Source organism: Lachnellula hyalina (genome assembly GCF_007821495.1).
Source record: "Lachnellula hyalina strain CBS 185.66 chromosome Unknown contig00057, whole genome shotgun sequence".
NCBI lineage: Eukaryota > Fungi > Ascomycota > Leotiomycetes > Helotiales > Lachnaceae > Lachnellula > Lachnellula hyalina.
This window is the reverse complement of record NW_022157171.1, coordinates 160856-180012: the sequence shown is the minus strand read 5'-3', so window position 1 is coordinate 180012 and position 19157 is coordinate 160856. Positions and strand designations below refer to the sequence as shown.

The 19157-nt window shown below is 44.6% G+C and overlaps 4 protein-coding genes across 4 annotated transcripts; 2 read left to right on the top strand and 2 right to left on the bottom strand.

The window, feature by feature from the left end:
• Positions 1 to 1965: 1965 nt before the first annotated feature.
• On the bottom strand, positions 1966 to 3845 carry BDS1 (Alkyl/aryl-sulfatase; the record flags this gene model as incomplete). The annotated part of the gene is made up of 2 exons (XM_031148828.1): positions 1966 to 3184; positions 3244 to 3845. 2 exons carry the CDS (start codon positions 3843 to 3845, stop codon positions 1966 to 1968), a joined length of 1821 nt encoding a protein of 606 aa, XP_031005769.1.
• A 727-nt stretch (positions 3846 to 4572) lies between these two features.
• LHYA1_G003861 (putative FAD-dependent monooxygenase) lies at positions 4573 to 5862 on the bottom strand (the record flags this gene model as incomplete). The annotated part of the gene is made up of 2 exons (XM_031148827.1): positions 4573 to 4850; positions 4899 to 5862. 2 exons carry the CDS (start codon positions 5860 to 5862, stop codon positions 4573 to 4575), a joined length of 1242 nt encoding a protein of 413 aa, XP_031005770.1.
• Positions 5863 to 6503: 641 nt separating this feature from the next.
• Positions 6504 to 7801, top strand: OpS4_5 (FAD-dependent monooxygenase; the record flags this gene model as incomplete). Its single annotated transcript, XM_031148826.1, has 3 exons — positions 6504 to 6827; positions 6878 to 7744; positions 7769 to 7801. 3 exons carry the CDS (start codon positions 6504 to 6506, stop codon positions 7799 to 7801), a joined length of 1224 nt encoding a protein of 407 aa, XP_031005771.1.
• A 9485-nt stretch (positions 7802 to 17286) lies between these two features.
• Positions 17287 to 17848, top strand: LHYA1_G003859 (Zinc-type alcohol dehydrogenase-like protein; the record flags this gene model as incomplete). The annotated part of the gene is made up of 3 exons (XM_031148825.1): positions 17287 to 17300; positions 17418 to 17530; positions 17607 to 17848. 3 exons carry the CDS (start codon positions 17287 to 17289, stop codon positions 17846 to 17848), a joined length of 369 nt encoding a protein of 122 aa, XP_031005791.1.
• Positions 17849 to 19157: the final 1309 nt, after the last annotated feature.

The window sequence follows — 19157 nt, the reverse complement described above, 5'->3', positions numbered from 1 at the left end:
TGATTTAATAGAGTGGATTATAAATATAGCACTAATATGCTATAAGATTACTATAAATCTATATAGTATAATATTACTAGAGAAATAGTTTAAGAGACTAAGTACTAAATACTAGTAGATCTTAGATTAAATAAGTCCTAATAGCCTAATTAAGGTGCTTATAGAGAAAAGCTAGAGAGACTTATAGTAATAGTTATTTGCATTCCAGCTAGGCAAGGAACTAGCCTAGATATAATTTAAAGCTATATCTAATCTTTAACTAACTATTAGTATAGCTTTATAACTTTAGTTATAGGTAGAATAGAGAGAGACTCTATAGATAGAAGCTAAGATAGTATAGCTTATAGTATTAATCCTAATAAGTAGTTATAAGGTAAAGGGATACTAACTAGCAGATATCTATTTTACTATACTAGTTATATTCTAGTAAATACTACTTTAGTACTACTAAGAGGTATTTATATAGGGGTTTACTTATATCTATAGATAAAAATAGAAACGCAGCTATAAAAACTGCCTAGCATTAAACTATATAGATAAGTTAATATAGTAGTAGTAGTATAGGAAATAGAAGATATAGATATAACTAGGGATTTAAGGGAAATTTACTAATATTAACTTTCTCTTAGATATTAGAGAGGTATCTATAGTAATCCAGATTCTACTAGTAGTATAATAATTAGTCTATAGCAGGTTTAGATAAGATAAAGAGGCGGAGCAGGCAGAAAAGAAGTAGACTTAGAAGTGGAATAAGAGAAGATATTAATATAAGTGAAACTAGTCTAAATTTTAGACGCGTCTCACTTTTTTTAACCTAGGAGGTTATAAAAAGCATCCATTAATCTGAGAGGTCGTAAAAAGCATCTATTAACCTAAGATGTCATAAAAGCACTATAACCTAAGATATTGTAAAAAGCATTTATTAATCTAGGAAGTCGTAAAAGCACTATAACTATAAAGTCATAACCTAGAATATTATAAAAAGTCCACGACTATAAGGTTATAACTTAGAATATTATAAAAAGTCTTATAACTATAAAGTTATAACTTAAGATATTATAAAAGTATTATAGGAAAAGAGCTTACCTAGTATTCTAGATTATTTAAGTCCTTAATATAAACCTTATAGAAGATATACTACTATATAAAAGATAAACCTTCTACTTAGTAGAACTAGTAGAGATTAACTAAATTAAAAGGACCTAGTCTCTAAAAGGCACCTTGCTCTAGATATAATAGAGAACTAGATTAATAGAGATTATAGATCTAGAAGATCCTATCTTAGTATAGGATATTTAGATAACTTTAATTACCCTACTTCTACTATAACTCCACTCTAATAGTAGAGAGTAACTCTTAGGCATATATATTTAGATAACTCTATAGGAAATAGAATAGATTTTCTTAGACCTATATTTATAAGTAGTGAATTTATATTACTGCTATAGATAATTATTAGACCACTTTAGGCTTTATCTATACTAAACTAGAATTAGATATTATTATAATATTATAATAAACTATAGGAAGTATTAATAGGACTCTTATAATATATAAGGGGGGACTTATAAAGCAGTCTCGGTTTTAGAATATAGAACTTATAGGACCTTTAATATTATAGCGTGTTGTTACGCGTAGTTTAGCAACAAATATAAACCCCTAACCCTAAAGCACTATGTGCTAAGCCATAACATCAGGTGCAACCTGTTACAGAGAGGAAGCTCTGCTTATATCTCTTCTTTATTCGCTTATCTCTCTTAGTACTAGCACTACTCCCTATCACTTATAGTAGTAAGCGACAGCACTATATATAAAAATATAATTTAATAAAATAAATGATTTTTATATAGCTAATAGATAAGATAAACTACTTATAATTACCTTTATTAAGATTATATATATTAATAGGCTTAATCATAAGTATGCTACCTTAAATACAAAGGTAGTAGTTAAGATTTTAGCATTCTATATAATATTACCTAATTCTAGTAAAGTAGTCAGCTTCTCCATCTTGCCTTCCCCGGTCTTCTTTGCTGCATCTATGTTGCCTTTGGCGACCATGTCGTACATCTCGCTCTTGCTGACTGTGACCATCAAATCTGCAGAGCCGCTACTCTGCGCAGCCCTGAAAGCCTTACTCCGGTAAGTTAGTGTGCCATTCCGTAATATCAATGTCCACGTTGTCTGTTCGTCCGGGATATTGATCACGATCGTCTGGACAGATATTTCGCAAGCTTTCGGTCCATCTATCTGCAGCGAAAGAGCGTCGAGCCAATCTTCTACAGTTGATTGCGGATTGATGGCGATAACACTTTGCGGTGCTCCCTTGCTTTCGCTGCCAAGCTCCTGTGCGGCAGTAAGATAGAAATTGCGCCAAACCGCATTTTCAGCACTGAAGCCGAGCCGCTGGTATACCGATGCTAGTTGCTGTTGTCCTCGTTTGTTGCTTGGTTCCGCCGCCACAACATGGTCAAGCAGTGTTGCAGCGAACCGAAGATCGCCTCTGTCGGTGAACTCTTTTGCCTTTTTAATGACAACCTCGACGCCACCCATGCATTCAACATAGCGCTTTCCCTCCTCCTTTGGTGGATGCTTCCATATATTGGCTGGGTTACCATCAAACCATGTCATGTAACGCTGGTAGATGCCCTTCACATTCTGCGACAAGCAGCCGTAGAATTCACCGGCATACCATTCTTGTTTCAAAGCTGGCGGGAGCTGGAGCTGTTCCGCTATCTCAATCCCAGTCATCCCTTTGTTCATAAGCCTAACCGTCTGATCATGCATATAGCCGTAGAGGTCTCGTTGGTCTGAAATGAACTTGATGATATTGTCGTGGCCCCACGTTGGCCAGTGATGACCCGAAAAGACCACATCGGAATCAAAACCGTACATATCGAGTGTCTCGTCCAAGTGCTTAGACCACTTCTTTGCGTCCCGAACTTGTGCACCGCGTAAAGTGATGACATTGTGCATCGTATGAGTTGCACACTCGGCGATATAGAGAGCACGCTGATGAGGAAAGAAGACGTTGATCTCGCATGGTGCTTCTGTCTTAGGCACCATCTGGAACGCAATTCTTACGCCATCGATCATCCGTTCGTCGCCGGTCTCGTTAATAATATCGTTTGGTGGTACGATGATTGTGGTACCGCCAGAAGCAGCCATACCTAAGCCACAACCGCTACAAGTAATTAATCACTATGCTTACCGACTGATCGTGCTTGATGGAGCGAAACATACACATGGGCGTGTGGTCCAATAGGTAGAGATCCACCAAACATGAATACTGCGCGTCTTCGCATCGCGGGGCCGGCAACAATATTCTCTTTGAGTACTGCTTCCATGAAGCCAGCTGGAGCGATGATGGGGATTTCGCGCTGATCTCCAGCAGCTGTTGAAAGAACACCTTGCGCGCCGCCGAAGTGATCATAATGCGAGTGTGAGTAGATTACAGCCTGCACTGATCGGTGGCCGCGGTGGGCGCGATAGAATCCTAGTGCAGCAGCCGCGCATTCAGTTGATGCAAGAACGTCTAGCACAATAACGCCGGTCTTGCCTTCAACAAGAGTCATGTTTGAGATGTCGAGGCCGCGCACTTGATATACGCCTTTGGTAACCTCGAACAGGCCCTGCTTTCGGGTCAGCTGTCCTTGTCGCCATAGCTTCGGATTCACGGTCGATGGGCAATTTCCTTGCAGGAAGTTGTAGTCCTCGTTGTTCCACACAATCTGTCCAGCTTCGTTGTTCACGAGACAGGTGTGGAGAGACGCGACGAGACCTCTTTCAGCATTTTCGAAGTCGACGTTATCCTGGAATGAAGGGTGGATGACCGGGGAGGACATTGTCTGAACACTAAGAGGCAATATGTTCATGAGAGATCTTATGGAAGATGTGATGACCGAATTGAAGTCAAGCGGTATGGACGGTGTGAAAACTCGGTGGTTTCTGAAAACTTGGTTTGAGATGATCGTCCTGGATCAACCATGGTTTTAGCGGATTTGCTAGGTGGAAGTCGAGGAGCAAAGGTGGGTGTACAGAGTACGGATAAATCAAACGTCGCAAGCCACTTCTCGGGTCATCCTCAGTACCTAGCACAGGGAAACATTGAAGAGCCAACCCACCCACGCCCAAGTGGGGAAGACTCCTGGTAATCGTAGTTCACTCTTATAGCCTCGATTGTATTCTGAATGGTCCCAAAGGAGCGCTTCTCGACAGTTGGAGAACGGCAAACGCAAGCAAAAGCCAGCCGGGAAGAACTTTTCTTCAAGTCGGCGTAAGAGGCCCGCGATAGCGGGGAGATAGCTAACTAAACATCTTAATAAGCTCTTAGAGTTACTTTATGGTCACGTGATAGGCCTCAGATCTTCCAAACCTACCCTAAGTTTGATTTGTGGGTTGCCGAAGAAGATATGGTGCAGGTGAACGTTTTAGGCTTCCAGTTTTTAACAAGTATAGTCGAGGGGCAGAGAGAGATAATTAGAAGTTTGAGCATTTGTAGTAATCGATCAAGCTCTCCAAGTTGATTTCATTCCGATATCAAGTCTGCCCTTACAAAAAACTTTATAAAGCTCATCCTTTTCTAGTGCCAGCTTTTATGGCCACTCCTGGTTGATGCACTTTTGCTCTCCTACTAACCAGAGGACTATCTGGTGTCAGACCGTTCAAGTCATGCGCGTCCAGACAGGCCTGCCTGCTCAAAAGAACGGCGTCATGAGCTCGCGGTCGCATTTCCGATTCATACTTGATAATAGCCTCCTTTTGTAATATGATGCCACGACCCACATCCTGTAGCTGCTCAGCCAGTCGTGCTGCATCAGTGATACCATGATTGGCAGCTTCTCCGCGATCTAAGAACTATCAGCAGGACCCAATACATGCGCCAAACATAGACTTACACATTGTCATTGCATGAGCGGCATCTCCGACCAGTGTAACACGTCCATCATACGTTGGCCAGCTCAGCGTTGGCCAATCTTGCAGTTTGATCTCCATAACTTTGGTGTCATGTGGAATTCTTTCGATAACTGCCTTCAGTCTCGACTCAAATCCTCTCGCCATGTCCTTCATCTTTGAAATCTTCTCGCTGTTAGTCGCAGGTACCTCATCGGCTGATGATTTGACAATCCATGACATATTAAGCTGGCCCTCATAATATTCATCATTACCATTGGAACCATTAACCTCTGGCGTCGAGAGTGTCGAATACCATAGATATGCTCCGGTATTTGGATGGCAGCCTTGAAAAAGTAGGGGATCGATGTCTCGAAGTGGCTTGACTTCTACAGGGGTGAGCCGGATTGTGACCCCCATAAACCTCACTGGAAGGTGATATAATTTGGCAACTTCTTCCCCAACTAGAATTCGTCGAGTTCTGCTTCCACTCCCATCTGCGCCGACGAGAAGTGATCCCTTTGTCGAAGTGCCATCTGCAAACTTGACCCGAATGCAATCCTCCAAATCCGAATCGAATCCACTAATCTGCTTGCCCCAATTCACGTCAACTCCCTCAGCTAAGAGACTTCGGAATTTCAGACGATTGATGCGCAATCTCTCACTTGGAGGAATCTCGTATCGGGCTTCCGCCGTTGACAGATCTAAGAAAACAAATCTTCCATTATTCCTACGCCCTTCTTCCGGGTCGACTTGTATTGTTGAAAGACGCTCATATATTGCAGGGGGTAGACACACTTTCAATGCTGGGAGGGCCCAGTGGATGGTGATCCCCCAGCCTTTGGCACGCTCGATGTGTGTATCTCGCTCGTATATCTCGAATGGAATGCCTTCTTTTTTAAGGGATTGTGCCAGTGTGAGACCAACGACGCCAGCACCAACGATTATAATTGGCAGTGTTGAGGCCATGTTGTTTTTCTAGGCCGCGGACAGCAGGAAGATGGTGGGGTTGAGAAGTCGCACACGAAGGTTTGTTCTTTTAGGAAGGAGTGAAAGAAGGTATCACGTCTCTAGGTGAAAAGACTCTTCTGACGTCACAACTTGTGGTCCATGAACAAGCTGAGGTACGCAATCCTATCTTAAGATGATATTGTACATTGTCAACTCCGTCGGAATGTATGAAACACTAATGTGGTTATTTTAGCGATGGCGATAAGGTAGGCAGTTTTAGGCAGAGCTAGACCTATGAGGCTTACCAAGAGTGGTGTTTTCCAAGCCCCAGTGCTATGCCACACTAGAATGATAAGCAGGACCAATCTTGAAACCCGTCCGTCGCAAATAAACAAACTGTCGCATATCAATATCGCAAGTGGGGTCAATTTCCCGTCGTGCGTCCTGCATCCCGTACTCAGGCGCGTTACCGACGGACCTTTGGGATGGGAAAACATCAGGTGATATAACCATCACCACGATAGGGGCGGTACTGTTCGTTCACCAGTCTATATCTACGGGAAATATCTTGTCACACAGAGAGGAATGCCCCCATTGCTCATTTCTTGTATCTTCAGCCCAAAGCAAAGAGGCTACTAATTTCTCTACCGGACTTCAAGATGAGTCCAATTACTCGTGTGCAAACCTCTTTTGTTGCTCTAGATGTTGCAGTGTTGGGTTCAGGACTTGGAGGACTTTGTGCTGCTCTCTCTCTCCGCCGTGCTGGGCATAAGGTTACTCTGTACGAACGATTTGATTTCGCGGGAGAAGTGGGCGCTTCTCTCTCTGTGGCATCTAATGGATCACGATGGATCGAGAGATGGGGTGTAGACGTTCCTTCCGTCAAGCCTGTAACTTTACAACGTCTCATCATGCATGACTGGGAAACGGGAACGATAAAGAATAAATACGATTTGGGTGACTACAAAACAAAATTTGGATCCGTAAGTTAGAAAACCACATGATAATAAGTTGAATACTAAAACTCGCTTAGGAATATTACAACTTTCATAGAATTGACATGCATCAAACTCTCCTTGACACTGTGCAGCAGGAAGGCGGTGCTGGGATTCCCTGCAAGATCATTACCAATCACAGAGCGATTGAGGTTGATTCTGAAAGGGGGATCGTTCGATTTGAAAATGGCTCTTCCGCAACAGCAGATTTAATTATTGGTGCTGATGGTATCCGATCTAATACCCGGCAACAAATCGGCATTATCCCAGAATTCAAGGCATCAGAGTCATGCTGTTATCGCTGTATTATTTCTGCAGAAAAGCTTCACTCGCTGGGTCTTACAGAATTCATCACCAACAACGCCATCGAGTTTTGGGGCGGTTATGGTATCAACAAAATCGTTCTGTCTGCATGTCATAACAATGAAGTCGTAAGCTGCTACTGTTTCTACCCTGCTTCCCACAACGGGTTAGATAAGGACGGATGGAACATCTCTGCTACGCCTCAAGAGTTGGTAGATACTTTTCCCGGCTTGGACAAGAGAATCAAGCAACTGTTCTTACACTCGGAAGATATCAAAATGTGGCGACTTTATATTCACGAAGAATACCCATACTGGCAACAAGGTATTGTGGGGCTTCTAGGAGATGCTGCACATCCTATGTTGCCAGATCAAAGTCAGGGGTTTTGTCAAGGCATTGAGGATGCTGCGGCACTGGGATTGGTGTTTAGTGAAGACCATTTCAAAGGCGATGTGAGACGAGCGTTGGAGCTGTATGAGGAGGTTCGAAAACCAAGAGCGACTAGAGTGCAAAAAGCAAGTGCCAAAGCGAGGACCGATCTAAGTGAGCGCATTGGGTGGAGTACTGGACTGGAAAGAAAAGATAAGTTAACTATTGAAGAGGTATGTGGGTATGATATGGTACAGCACATCAAAGAGGCGGAGGCTGCTAAGCCCTGATTGGATGCCAACAACTTTCGTATTAGTAACTTGATATTAAACTGCACAGTTTGCTTATATAAAACGACGGTCCATATTTATTTTCTCTCTTGATATCTATAGTACTGTATCCTGCTCCAAATCTAGTAACTGCTGCACAAGCGCAGCAATCGTTTCTTCTAAACTCTCATCTCTTCTTCTCAAATCTAAATCTAGAATATCTGCGACCTTACTACTATTTGCAGTGAAGTGTTTCCCCTTAAGTCTGCTACCCGTTTCTCCCACCGGCACACGCATCTTCATAGCCGCTGAAATTGAAGTAGATGCGTGGATAATATCCGCCAATTCTTGGTTGTCAAATGCACCATTCAGAACCAAAAATCTCTCATTTCCAGCTTTCCTTGTCGTTAGTGCCAAAGTATGGGCTCGAGCGAGAGCGGTTATAGAAGTCCACACTATGTGAGAAAATATAAGTAGTATCCCTTAAATTTGATCAACGTCATATAAATACATACAGGGCGCTTTTGTCTCTGGAATGTTATCCGCGTCGAATAGTCCCCACACAATACCATTGCTTGTGTTTAGGTCTTTCAAATTGTCTATAGTTCCGGGAAACAGCGGTCCCAAAACCATACCCGGACATAAAGTCACGAGATCCCAATGTGGTTTCTCTTTTTCGAGGAACTCCCAAGCCGTCTTTTCGGCGAGGACTTTGCTGGCACGGTATGCGACCGGAGTTGCGGTGGTATTCTTTCCAATGTCGTATGTCAACGGTGACCAATCTTTCTCGGTATAAACGCGACCTGGCGAAGGTCCAGCTGAAGCATCAAAAACGGCAGCAAAGCTAGATGTGATTACTATCCGCTGAACACTTGGTGTTTTTGAGGCGGCGCTGCATATTGACCGTGTTCCGTTAATGCTTGGGATTAACAACTCCTTCTCGAAATCTGTATACGTGTAACCAAAAGGTGCAGCCAAGTGAAGGACACCACTGCATCCTTGAATTGCTATGTCGAATGCATAGGGATCCGTGACATCGGGAACAATCTTAAGGGACAAGGCTGGATTGGAAAAGTGTTGCTTTGCGACTTTCTTTGCTTTATTGTCATCTCTAACAGTACCAACAACATGAAATCCCTCGGAAAGCAAGTTTGCAACGCAGTGAGCTCCAATGAAACCATTCGCACCTGTGACAAGAATTCTTCGCGGGGGTTGAGTTAACCCCATGGTCTCTCCGGATCTATGTTGATATGGCGTTTTGATACTTTTCGAATTGCTTTGAAGGGGTTTCTAGGTGACTGCAGCTGTAAAAAGCCTTTACTAGACAGATGTCTTGACAATCCGAAAACTGCCACAGATAAGAGGTGCCTTTCTAGAAGAAGTGGGAAAGTAAATGACTACTAAAACCTCAACATACACAAACTTTTATATAGATCGAACAATAATCAAGCGTATTGATATCTATGACACCGACAATCGATGCGACGGCATTTCAGGGATACTTATAAGCTATGCAGGAATCGGGAGAACATAACACCAGTGCATTTCATTTGCGGAGTCATTTGCGGAGTCATTTGCGGAGTCGTTTGCGACGGCGGATTCGTAGATAGCGCTCTAGCCCGTCGCCCGCCGAAAACCAATCCCTACCGAGCCTATCCTACACAGTAGCTCTCGTTCGACGAGGCTACTTCCCAACTTCTCAGCCTTTCTCATAATCAAACCCTTTCCATCTTCAGGTCGCTCCCATATACCTGCATATCGACCATCACTCTTGATCTCTAATCCGACGTTGTTACTCGAAAACATTCGTAATGGCAGCAGCTAGCAAAGGACACGAAGCTCTAAACCCAATCCATGCAGATCTCCTGGAGAAGCTGGATCCAAAATTCATTGCACTGTATAACACACACGTCGCCAACACTCCAAATAAACCGATCGATCTTGTCCAGCTCCGAAAGGTCTATTCGCGACTGTACGCATATGGCACCGCTCCAGCACCAGAATGTGCCAAGGAGTGGGAGATGAAAGTTCCGGGGTGGTGTAAATATCCAGAGGATATTGATATCAGAGTATATGTCCCTTTGGGACAAAAGCCAATTGGCGGTTGGCCACTTCATGTAGATTTTCACGGCGGTGGTAAGAATGCATCCTGTCCTGATATAAGTTGTAATTGACTTGCCTGCAGGATGGGGTCTGGGTGATTTGGATACAGAGTCGCATATTCTTCGACATATCTGCGTTTCGAGTTCAGTGGTTGTTGTGGACGTAGCTTACCGACTAGTCCCTGAATTTGTATATCCAACAGGCATTTTCGATAGTTTTGCCGCACTTCAATATGTCTATGAGAACCCCGCAAAGTTCGAAATCAACCCGAATGTCATAACTTTGGGAGGCGTCTCGGCTGGTGCAAATATTGCACTGGTTGTGGACCACCTCGCCAGAGATGCAAAAATTCCCATCAAAGCGGTTGTGGTCGGAACACCTCAAATCGCGGACATCTCGACGGTAGCAACGGCAGCTGATTCCCCCTATGCATCTGTGAAGGAGATGGAGTTTGCACCGACACTGAATTGGGCACGGCTGAAATGGTTTGACAACATCAAATGCGGCTCATTTGCTAAGGAAGATCTGGCCCTGAGAGCGGAACAAGAGAAAGACGTGAGCTGGTACAAGGACTTGATGACGGCACCCAATTGTAGTAGCCTCGCAGATCTAACAGTTATTATGACAGCTGATTGCGATCCCATGCGTGATGAGGGAGAGGCATACGCGAAAAAGATTAAGGATGCTGGGAACAAGGTTGTCTTGAAGAGGTTTAATGGTGTGCCACACCCTTTCATGCATATGGATCAGGCTTTGGATCAGGCTAGAGAGTTTATTCAGGACACCGCCATGTACGTAAAATCTGTTCAGTAGGAAATGTAGACATCTCATATGATCAATGGTAATTTATTCTACGAATGTATGATAATTGAAGACGAGACTTATAACCACACTTCAGAGGAAAGGGAGCTTTGCTGTATCTACGCACGCAACTATAAACAATCTGTTGAAACTAATGCTTGACTTGCTTTTATAACTTTTGCTTTATAGATACTTAATACACGTATCTGAACTCCTTATTTTCGCCATCTGTCATATCTGCCCACATAACTTGAGTAGTCACCTCCCCGGACGTTACTTCTGCGCCATCTCGTTTACTATTGCGAACTCCTAATAAAGTCCGCAGCGCAATTGCGGTTATTGCGGCTAGTGCTGAAACAACTAATATGGTAATCTTTGCTGGTAGGTAACTAGTAGTTTATGTCAGGTCTTGGCTTTTCCTTTCATAGAATTTGAAAAAGGTGGGCCAACGTACTTTGGGGCGTCGTGAGCCTGAAAGGTCTGGGGACCAATAATATTGGCGATTGCAAAAGACGCTGCAACCATTCCATTGGCAGTAACCTAGAATGTTTAATATCATTTTGATATAGGTATAGGAAACTTGTCATTACCTTCTTAGTATACCCGGCTACATTCGAGCCAACCCAGCTGTAAACTATGACAAGGATGGCTGTAATCTTATAACCATATCAGTAAATAAAGTTCAAGATAGTTAAGAAACAACTTACGGTATTAATCAGGTAGATCCCAGCCAACAGACCACCTTGGTTCTTTTCTGGTAAAAATGACATCAAACCACCGCCAAGTATGACTGGGACAACCAGAATCATAACAGACTTCCACCTTGCATAACCCCGCCCAACAGCAACAGTTGCAAAAATGGAGCTCAAAATGCTGATAACTCCGGAAGGTAGATTCAACAGAGCACTCTGCTTGCTAGTGTATCCGAAATTTCGAATCAATGTTGCTGAAAATGTGGTAATAACACCACTAGGGAGTGAACACAGAACAGTGATGAGACATAAAAGCCAGACTTGGGGATCTGTGAAAGCATCCAGAATTTGCCTCACCTTGGCGTTTTTGTTCGGCATGCCGGTTTGGTTGACGGCTAAGCGTGCAATAACGAAACTCTGCTCCTCGCTCGACAAGAACTTTGCTTCTTGTGGCTTTCCAGGCAGGAATAAGACAACAAGAACACCGACAAGAGAATTCACAATCCCCACAATAATAAACATTACTTTCCATCCCTGAAATGTTTTGCTTGTGATATGCTGGAATGCGAAAGACAAGATTCCTCCGATGATTTGGCCAGCTCCCAATCCACAGTACCAAATACCATACCGGGGAGTAGCTTCGGTGCGTTGGTACCAGGTGCTTGTTAGCAAAATCAAGGCAGGAGAAATGACGGCTTCTAGGATGCCCAAGACAATTCGAACTGCCAGGAGAGATCCGAAAGAACTGCAAGCTGCAGTACAAGCGACCGTAACTCCCCATAATATAATATTGCCTCCGAGAACATAGGGAAGGTAGAAGTTCTGGAGAAGGAAACCTTTCAAGTTTGGTCAGCTTATTGCCTTGGGAAGAGAGTTGGACATATCTTTGATTCAGGGGGAAATGAAAATTTGATTTCATACTTTGAGGTATTTCGGCAATAGCATAAGCTATGAAAAATGCTGTCGCCATCCATGAAAACTCATTCCCCTTCAAGTGCGCATCTTTGGCCAATCCCATGACATTTGCGTACTTAATTTTACCGTCAGCAGAGATACAATCACATATTTGCCATGGTGTATAAGGCATCGAACTTACATTAATTATAACTTTATCCAAGAACTGCATTAAGTAGCAAAAAAACATAAGAGGTACAATCCTGTAGTCAATTCTTCTAATTAGGGCTCTTTCGGAGATATCATATATGGAGCCTGAAAGGTCTGTCTTGGTGACTGTGCCCATTTCTGCCGTTGGGGTGGTGTCCATCGTAGGGAGATTCTTTTCTGAAGACATAGTTTATATAAGTGATCGACTTCCAGCTTAGAGAATTATGTGAATGGTTCAGGTTGTTTCAGGGGAGAACCGGTAGCATATTAACGTCTCTCGGCTCAGCTCAATCAATAATTGGGCAGCAGATAAGAGATGTGCCCCTAGTAACCATGGAGAGCGGGAAAGACCCGTGACTAAGTTGCGGGGCCTGATAAGAGAAGACTGATCTGGATTCTTATGCGACGGGTGTAAAATTGAAAGCGACGGCCCCCACCTTTACTCCGTACCATACGACCGGGAAGCAGTTCCCCTTATTAATTTGTACTCGGACCCTTTTCAATAGATATTTGGAGGAATACTCAGTGAGGTTTTTCTTTATCTACAAAGCCGGGATTTATTTCACATTTCAATAAAACCTTGATGACGATATAGTCAGCTGGTTCTATCTTATAGTAGGACGACACCAGGGAACTCGTCGTGTCTAATCCGTGCCCAATTAACACTTAAGCCACCATTATTACTACCATCCTTTCTACCTTCATCAACAGCTCTCCACACAGCATCCACCATTTCCCTTGCCTGGTAAATGTTATCAAATCCAATTGTTCTCTCCATCACCAGCCACCTTTCTTTGACCATTATTCTTTGTTCGTCATGCCCGCACCCTGCCGCCGCCATGACCAATGGAAATATCAATATACTCTCAGCAGAACTTCCAAAGCGAACCATGGATATGTAGGCCAGGATGTGGGAAGTGCATTCCGCGACGCAAGGGTCGGAAGCCATATATCCGTGTACGACTTGATGTAAACGAAGGATAGAGGCCCATTTTATAGCTTGTGCAGCATTTGCGATGTCATTGTTGCTCCTCCTTTCTGCTGCCGAGGCGGACACTTCGTCAAATCTAGCACCGGAATCTGGCTCCCACTCACGCAGACCTTTCTCAATAGCAGTCGCACTTTGGAGGAACCAAATTTCTGAAATTTCATCAACACGATCTTTGCGTCGATTGGCAAGCGCCGAGATCTTTCCTATCATGTCGAATAGTGGCTGAGCGACGCCAAAAAGCGCTTCATTATGTGATTTGTAAGGCGCCTCATTCATCCTTGATACAGAATTATGGTTCGTATCCGAAATCCCGCCGTCTTCTGCAAGTTCTTTGAGGGATATTAGAGGAGGCTGACATTTGCTTATTGTGATGACTGAGTCTACGTAACCAAACATGGCGAGAAGAAACTTCCAGGTTGTAGAACAGGATTTTGTTTTGGATTTTGAACGGATGATGGTTTGGGCGGCAGAGATGTGCCAGGACCATTTTGTAGATTTCCCATCACATATTTCGATCATACATAGGAGGAGGACTGTAGCAAGAGTTTCTTCGGATGTTCCGGTGACTTTGCCGCAAATTATCTCATTGAGTGAACTAAGTGCTAAATATAGAAACTTTAGCATCCATAGTATATTGCGGGTGATAGAATAAGTATATCAACATACCATTGCTTTGATGAGACAAGCCTTTTTGAAGGATGTCGGGATACAATCGCCTCAAATGACTTGCACTTAAGGCAAGAAGTGACTCCATCACAACTTTCGATGATCCTGCTAAGGGGACGATAAGGGTCAGGAATGGATTTTCTTCATCGTCGTGAACAGTTGACAATGTACGCGAGACTACTCGAATGAAATGCCGGAATAGATGCTGGTCCTGGGAACCACTCAGATTGAAATGTAATTTTGGAGGGAAAAAAGGGATGCTCAAGCAAGGTGGCCTTGGTGACGTATAATTCAAGGTTGTCAAGTGGTTGGAAGTCTCGTCACTTTCGATCGAGGGTGATAGACTCTCATAGCCTTGGAAGGAGTCCTTGCGATAGGACCAAGCTGACAGATCGGAAGGCTGGATTTCTAGTATAAGAGAGTATTCTTCGGTGTGATTAGATAATACACCCTCTTCTGTTGCTGAGCTGCGAGAAGGAGACGGCGCATTTTGCTGGTCTTCTGGACTTGATCCTGGGGCTCCGCGGACTCGACAGCACTCTAGGTCAAGTCTCTCGCAATCTCCGCATCTTGGCAGAGCTTCATTGCACTTCTTTCGCCTATTGCCAGATGTCATTAATATAAGCCTGAGCCGATCACCATATTGTTAGCTTACCTTTGCTTGCATGATATGCAGCCGGTTCTAGCTCTTTTAATAACAGCCGCACGCCGCTTGGGCTTCCCAATCGGCGCTGTTTTATTATTAATGGGATCAGAAATTATATCACTAGGTCCCGTAGTCTATCATTGAACAATAAGTTAGCCAAAATTTAAGAATGCCGTGCAAGGACAGTCTTGATATAGAGACCTTCTTGAAAAGACCTAGAAATACAAGTTTCAAATGCAGAGAACTTCAACTCTCAGAACAGGGAGATCAGATCCAAGGCGCTAGGGAAGACATAGAGACAGAATTTTGGGAACAAATATATCAGACAGCACGGGGGTAAGTCTCCCGCCCTTGAGTCAAAAATATACAACAAGTGAGCGAATGAAAACAATAAGAGCTAACTCACTTGTATAGAGGATATTTTCCCTGTTTTTAAGGGTTTATTCCGTACTATTCGATGCTGACACTCAACTGATAGACCTAAAAGCAATCAATAGTCAGCGAAGCCCTGCTATCCGACGGAAGATCGGCTTGCACTTACGGCTACAGCGGGAACAAGGTTCTCCGCCTTCACATCTTTGTTTCTATTTCCAAGATACAGTTAATAATGATTCTCCGCTACGCCCGTCATCCTTCTGTCGGCCAACTTACAATTCTGGAGCATTCGTCACAAGCGCCCAGTCTCGCAGCTTTACTCAGCATGATCTAATTATATATGCCACATATAGAAGTCAGTACAGCTTGAACAATAATCACAAGATGATGTTTCAGTGTACTTACGAGCAAGATCCAGCACATTGCATTAAGAAGTGCGAGTAAATATGGGGACAAAACAGGGCTAGCTCCCCTTATCTTGACGAAGTACGGCGGGGCGGGCACAATATCTACCCCCGCCTCCCCATAATTATGAACCACTTATGGACGACCCGTCGGAAAGATAAGAAGCTCTAGTGGCGGAAATAGCGTACAGAGGTAATAAGCTTTCTCTTAGATAAGCCGCGGGGGCAAATCCTCACAAGCTAAACTTATCAATAGTGGTTATCCGCAGCTGTCGTCTGCATCGTATAGGTCCCACTTGCGCTATAGCTCATAGATCTCCTCTATGATAATTAGGAGATATGATGCTCGTTCCTAAGACCATAAGATTCCAACAAGCGCCTATGAGTTTAGAAACAGCCCCGCCATCCTGTTATAAAGAATTCACATATCTATAGTCCAGAGCTACGTCTTCTAAAGAGTCGTCGTTAAAGACATGTATTTTCGAAGGATCGAAAAGTGTCTTTGTCAACATGTAGAACTAAGGGTATTGTAATGGGGCTAAAACCCAAAAGTAGAGGAAGCCAAGGGCTAGAGAATTTGGCAGAAGTGGGTGTATTTGCAACTGAAGTGTGGTGGCCTGTACTAAGCGGGAGAGAGAACCCATATATACACAGATCTACATCGTGCCAAATCACTGCCTCGCAAAAGAAATGAAAAGGCAAGTACGTACTGGGAAACTCTTTGCAATAATAACATTTACAGAGGTCGTCGGGGGACTAAGATAATGTGTTAACTACAAGGCGGGTATAGCGTTTGGTGGGGAATCGGAAGTCGGCTAGTTAGGGTTTATGGGGGTATGGTATGATACCTGGGAATTGATAATCGGAGTATTAAAAGGTACTATTAGAATGTATCTATATAATCATAGCTGCTCCTGTCCATTTCTGATCTCCATTACATCTGACTGCAGCTTGCCGAATCAGGTCTCTCCCTCCAATTAGTTTATCATACTCGAGTACACGCAATGGCATATAAACTCCTCACAAGTATGAAGCAATAGGTGCTTCGAGAAAAGTCGGGCTCCGGGAACTTACTACTCGAGGAGTCTCCTGTACCTGAGATAGGAGACTTCGACGTCCTGATCACGGTTCACGCCATATCGTTGAATTACCGTGACCCGATGATCGCGCAGGTATTTCTACATGCCTACCATCTCTTGCTTTCCTCTGGTGAATACACCAGGGAACATATTACTGGCCATTCAAACCCACCGTAGATCCCGCGTATGTCCCATTCTCATTGCAAATACCCAAATTGAGTTATGCTTCTGTTCCAGGCCCGATTTCGCCGGCGAAGTCCTTCGTACTGGACCCCTCATCACTCACGTTTCCCCAGGCTCTCGCGTCGCCGGCCAAGTTCACCAAACCCATATAGCTAGCACCACTTCAATCCCATGAACTCATTAGGCGGTCTTCTCGACGGCGGTTTTCGCCAGTATGCAGCGCATCACGAGGGCAGGCTAGTGGAGCTTCCAGCAAGGCTGTTATGGCGCGGAGGTGCGACGCTGGCGTGTGCTGCGCTGACAGCATGAATTGTATGGAATGCGTTATATCGAAATGCGAAGGCTCTGAGGCCGGGCGAGACGGCGCTTGTGCAGGGGACAGGAAGGGTGAGTCTTTTCGGCTCCCAATTTGCTAGGGCCGGTGGAGCGGAGGTTATTGCAACGACAAGTGGGGAGGAGAAGATGGGGGTCTTGAGGTGTGTAGTAATTCGAAATAGAGATGGCGCCTTGGTTCCTCGGTTGCGGAAGTTCTGTATTGGTATATTGAACTTTGTTTTTCCTGCCCCAAGTAAACGGACACAAGACAATACTAGAGCGGCTGGCGCGAAGCATATCATCAACTACAAGACGAATCCTGATTTGGGAAAGACAGCAAAGGAGATGACTGTTGGTAAAAGGGGTGCCAATGGTGTGCTGGAAATTGGCGGTACGATATCTCCTCCCTCCTTTCATCTGATTGTTGCAACCGTATTGTTCCCCCATGTTGTACTAATCTCCCACAGGACCCAACACGTTCAAGCAGTCCTGCGCCGCCGCCTCAATCAAAGGCACCATCGCGGTAATCAGTACGCGCGCTGGGCAATCCCCTGGCACTCAACTACCGCACACGGCCCTCCTCCAGACCCGACGCATTATGATAGGAAGCCGGCTGCAGTTCGAGATGAATCGCGTGGTTGAGGTGAACGATATCAAGTCTGTGGTGGATGGGAGGGTGTTCGGGTTTGGCGAGGTGAGAGGCGTATGAGGACCGTACCTCTGGGGGCAGAATGCGGTGGGAAAGGTGGTAGTTGATGTTGAATGGGGGAGAAGGGGTATGCGCTTTGTTGACTTTTGTCCCTAGAAGCGTTAATCCTTCATTTGGGGATTTTATGATCTCGTAGCCTGTGTGAATGAAACCATTTTGAACAAAGAAACGCCCTTTCTCCTTACCCCGGCGCCTGGCTAGATTTGTGTTCGAAGCCAGTTTCCGCCTGATCAACATCGTAGTATCGATTAAAGTATCGAAACTGATCGTCGTAAATACGTAGAATACCGTCGCAGTTGTGTTCACTCGTCCATCTTCCAGCCTTCTAGGCAATACCCCATGGCTTAGCAGCCTCTTTCCGATCGTTTTTGGTGCATGGACCGAGTTGGAGGTTGACTGCGAAGAAACATCGAAGGGCTGACCATCCGGTTCGTCGTCGCGAACTCCCAAGACTCAAAGGGTTTGCATTGCATGTTGGCACGGGCTAGCTAGAACAAGAAGTGGAAAAGAATTGTCTGAGAGTGTAGCAGCTGTGTTAGAAAGGTAGACCAAGACCTCAAGACTGGTGGTCGACGGTTTGATCGCTGCTCGCTTCATTGCTGAAACGGCCTGTTGTCGCGAAGTGCGGTGTGCCCTCGCATAGTTGCGAAAAGCTTAAAGAATGGAAAATCCCTCGGCGCGAGACAAGCTGGACTTCAGTTCTTGGAAACATATATTCATCCGCATATACAATCAGATATTTGTGTTTGACAGAAAGAAAGGAAGGAAGAGGGCAAACAGAGAGAGAAAGACACAAACCATGACCATGACGCCCCTCCCCACCGCAATCCGCCTATTCACGTGGATCAGCGCCCATGCCCCGCATTCCGAGCCTGCCAAGACCAGCGCGACCACCAATGGCAGCGAATTCGTCCGCCCTCCACTATCGCGCCGCTCCTCTTCCGCTTCAACAACAAGTACAAGTGCAGCATCATCGTCGGAAGAAACGGAACTGCGGGATTGGGACTATTCGCGGCGGGATTCAAGTACAAGTACAAGCAGCATGAGACCGACGAGAAGGGACGCCTGGGATGTGGAACAGGATGAAGTTAGGAGGAAGTTGAAGGAGACGAGGAAGAGGAGGGCCGAGGAGCTGTGGACGGAGTTTTGGTGATGGCGGGCTGGCATTAGGACAATGGAATGGAGTGCAGTCAGGATGTGAGATGGGCAGATGAATCAATCAAATCGTACGTCTCAACAACATCTAGACTCGACTTTCCAACGCCACCAATAATTCAGACGCATAACGAGATGTCCATCCCGTCGAGTG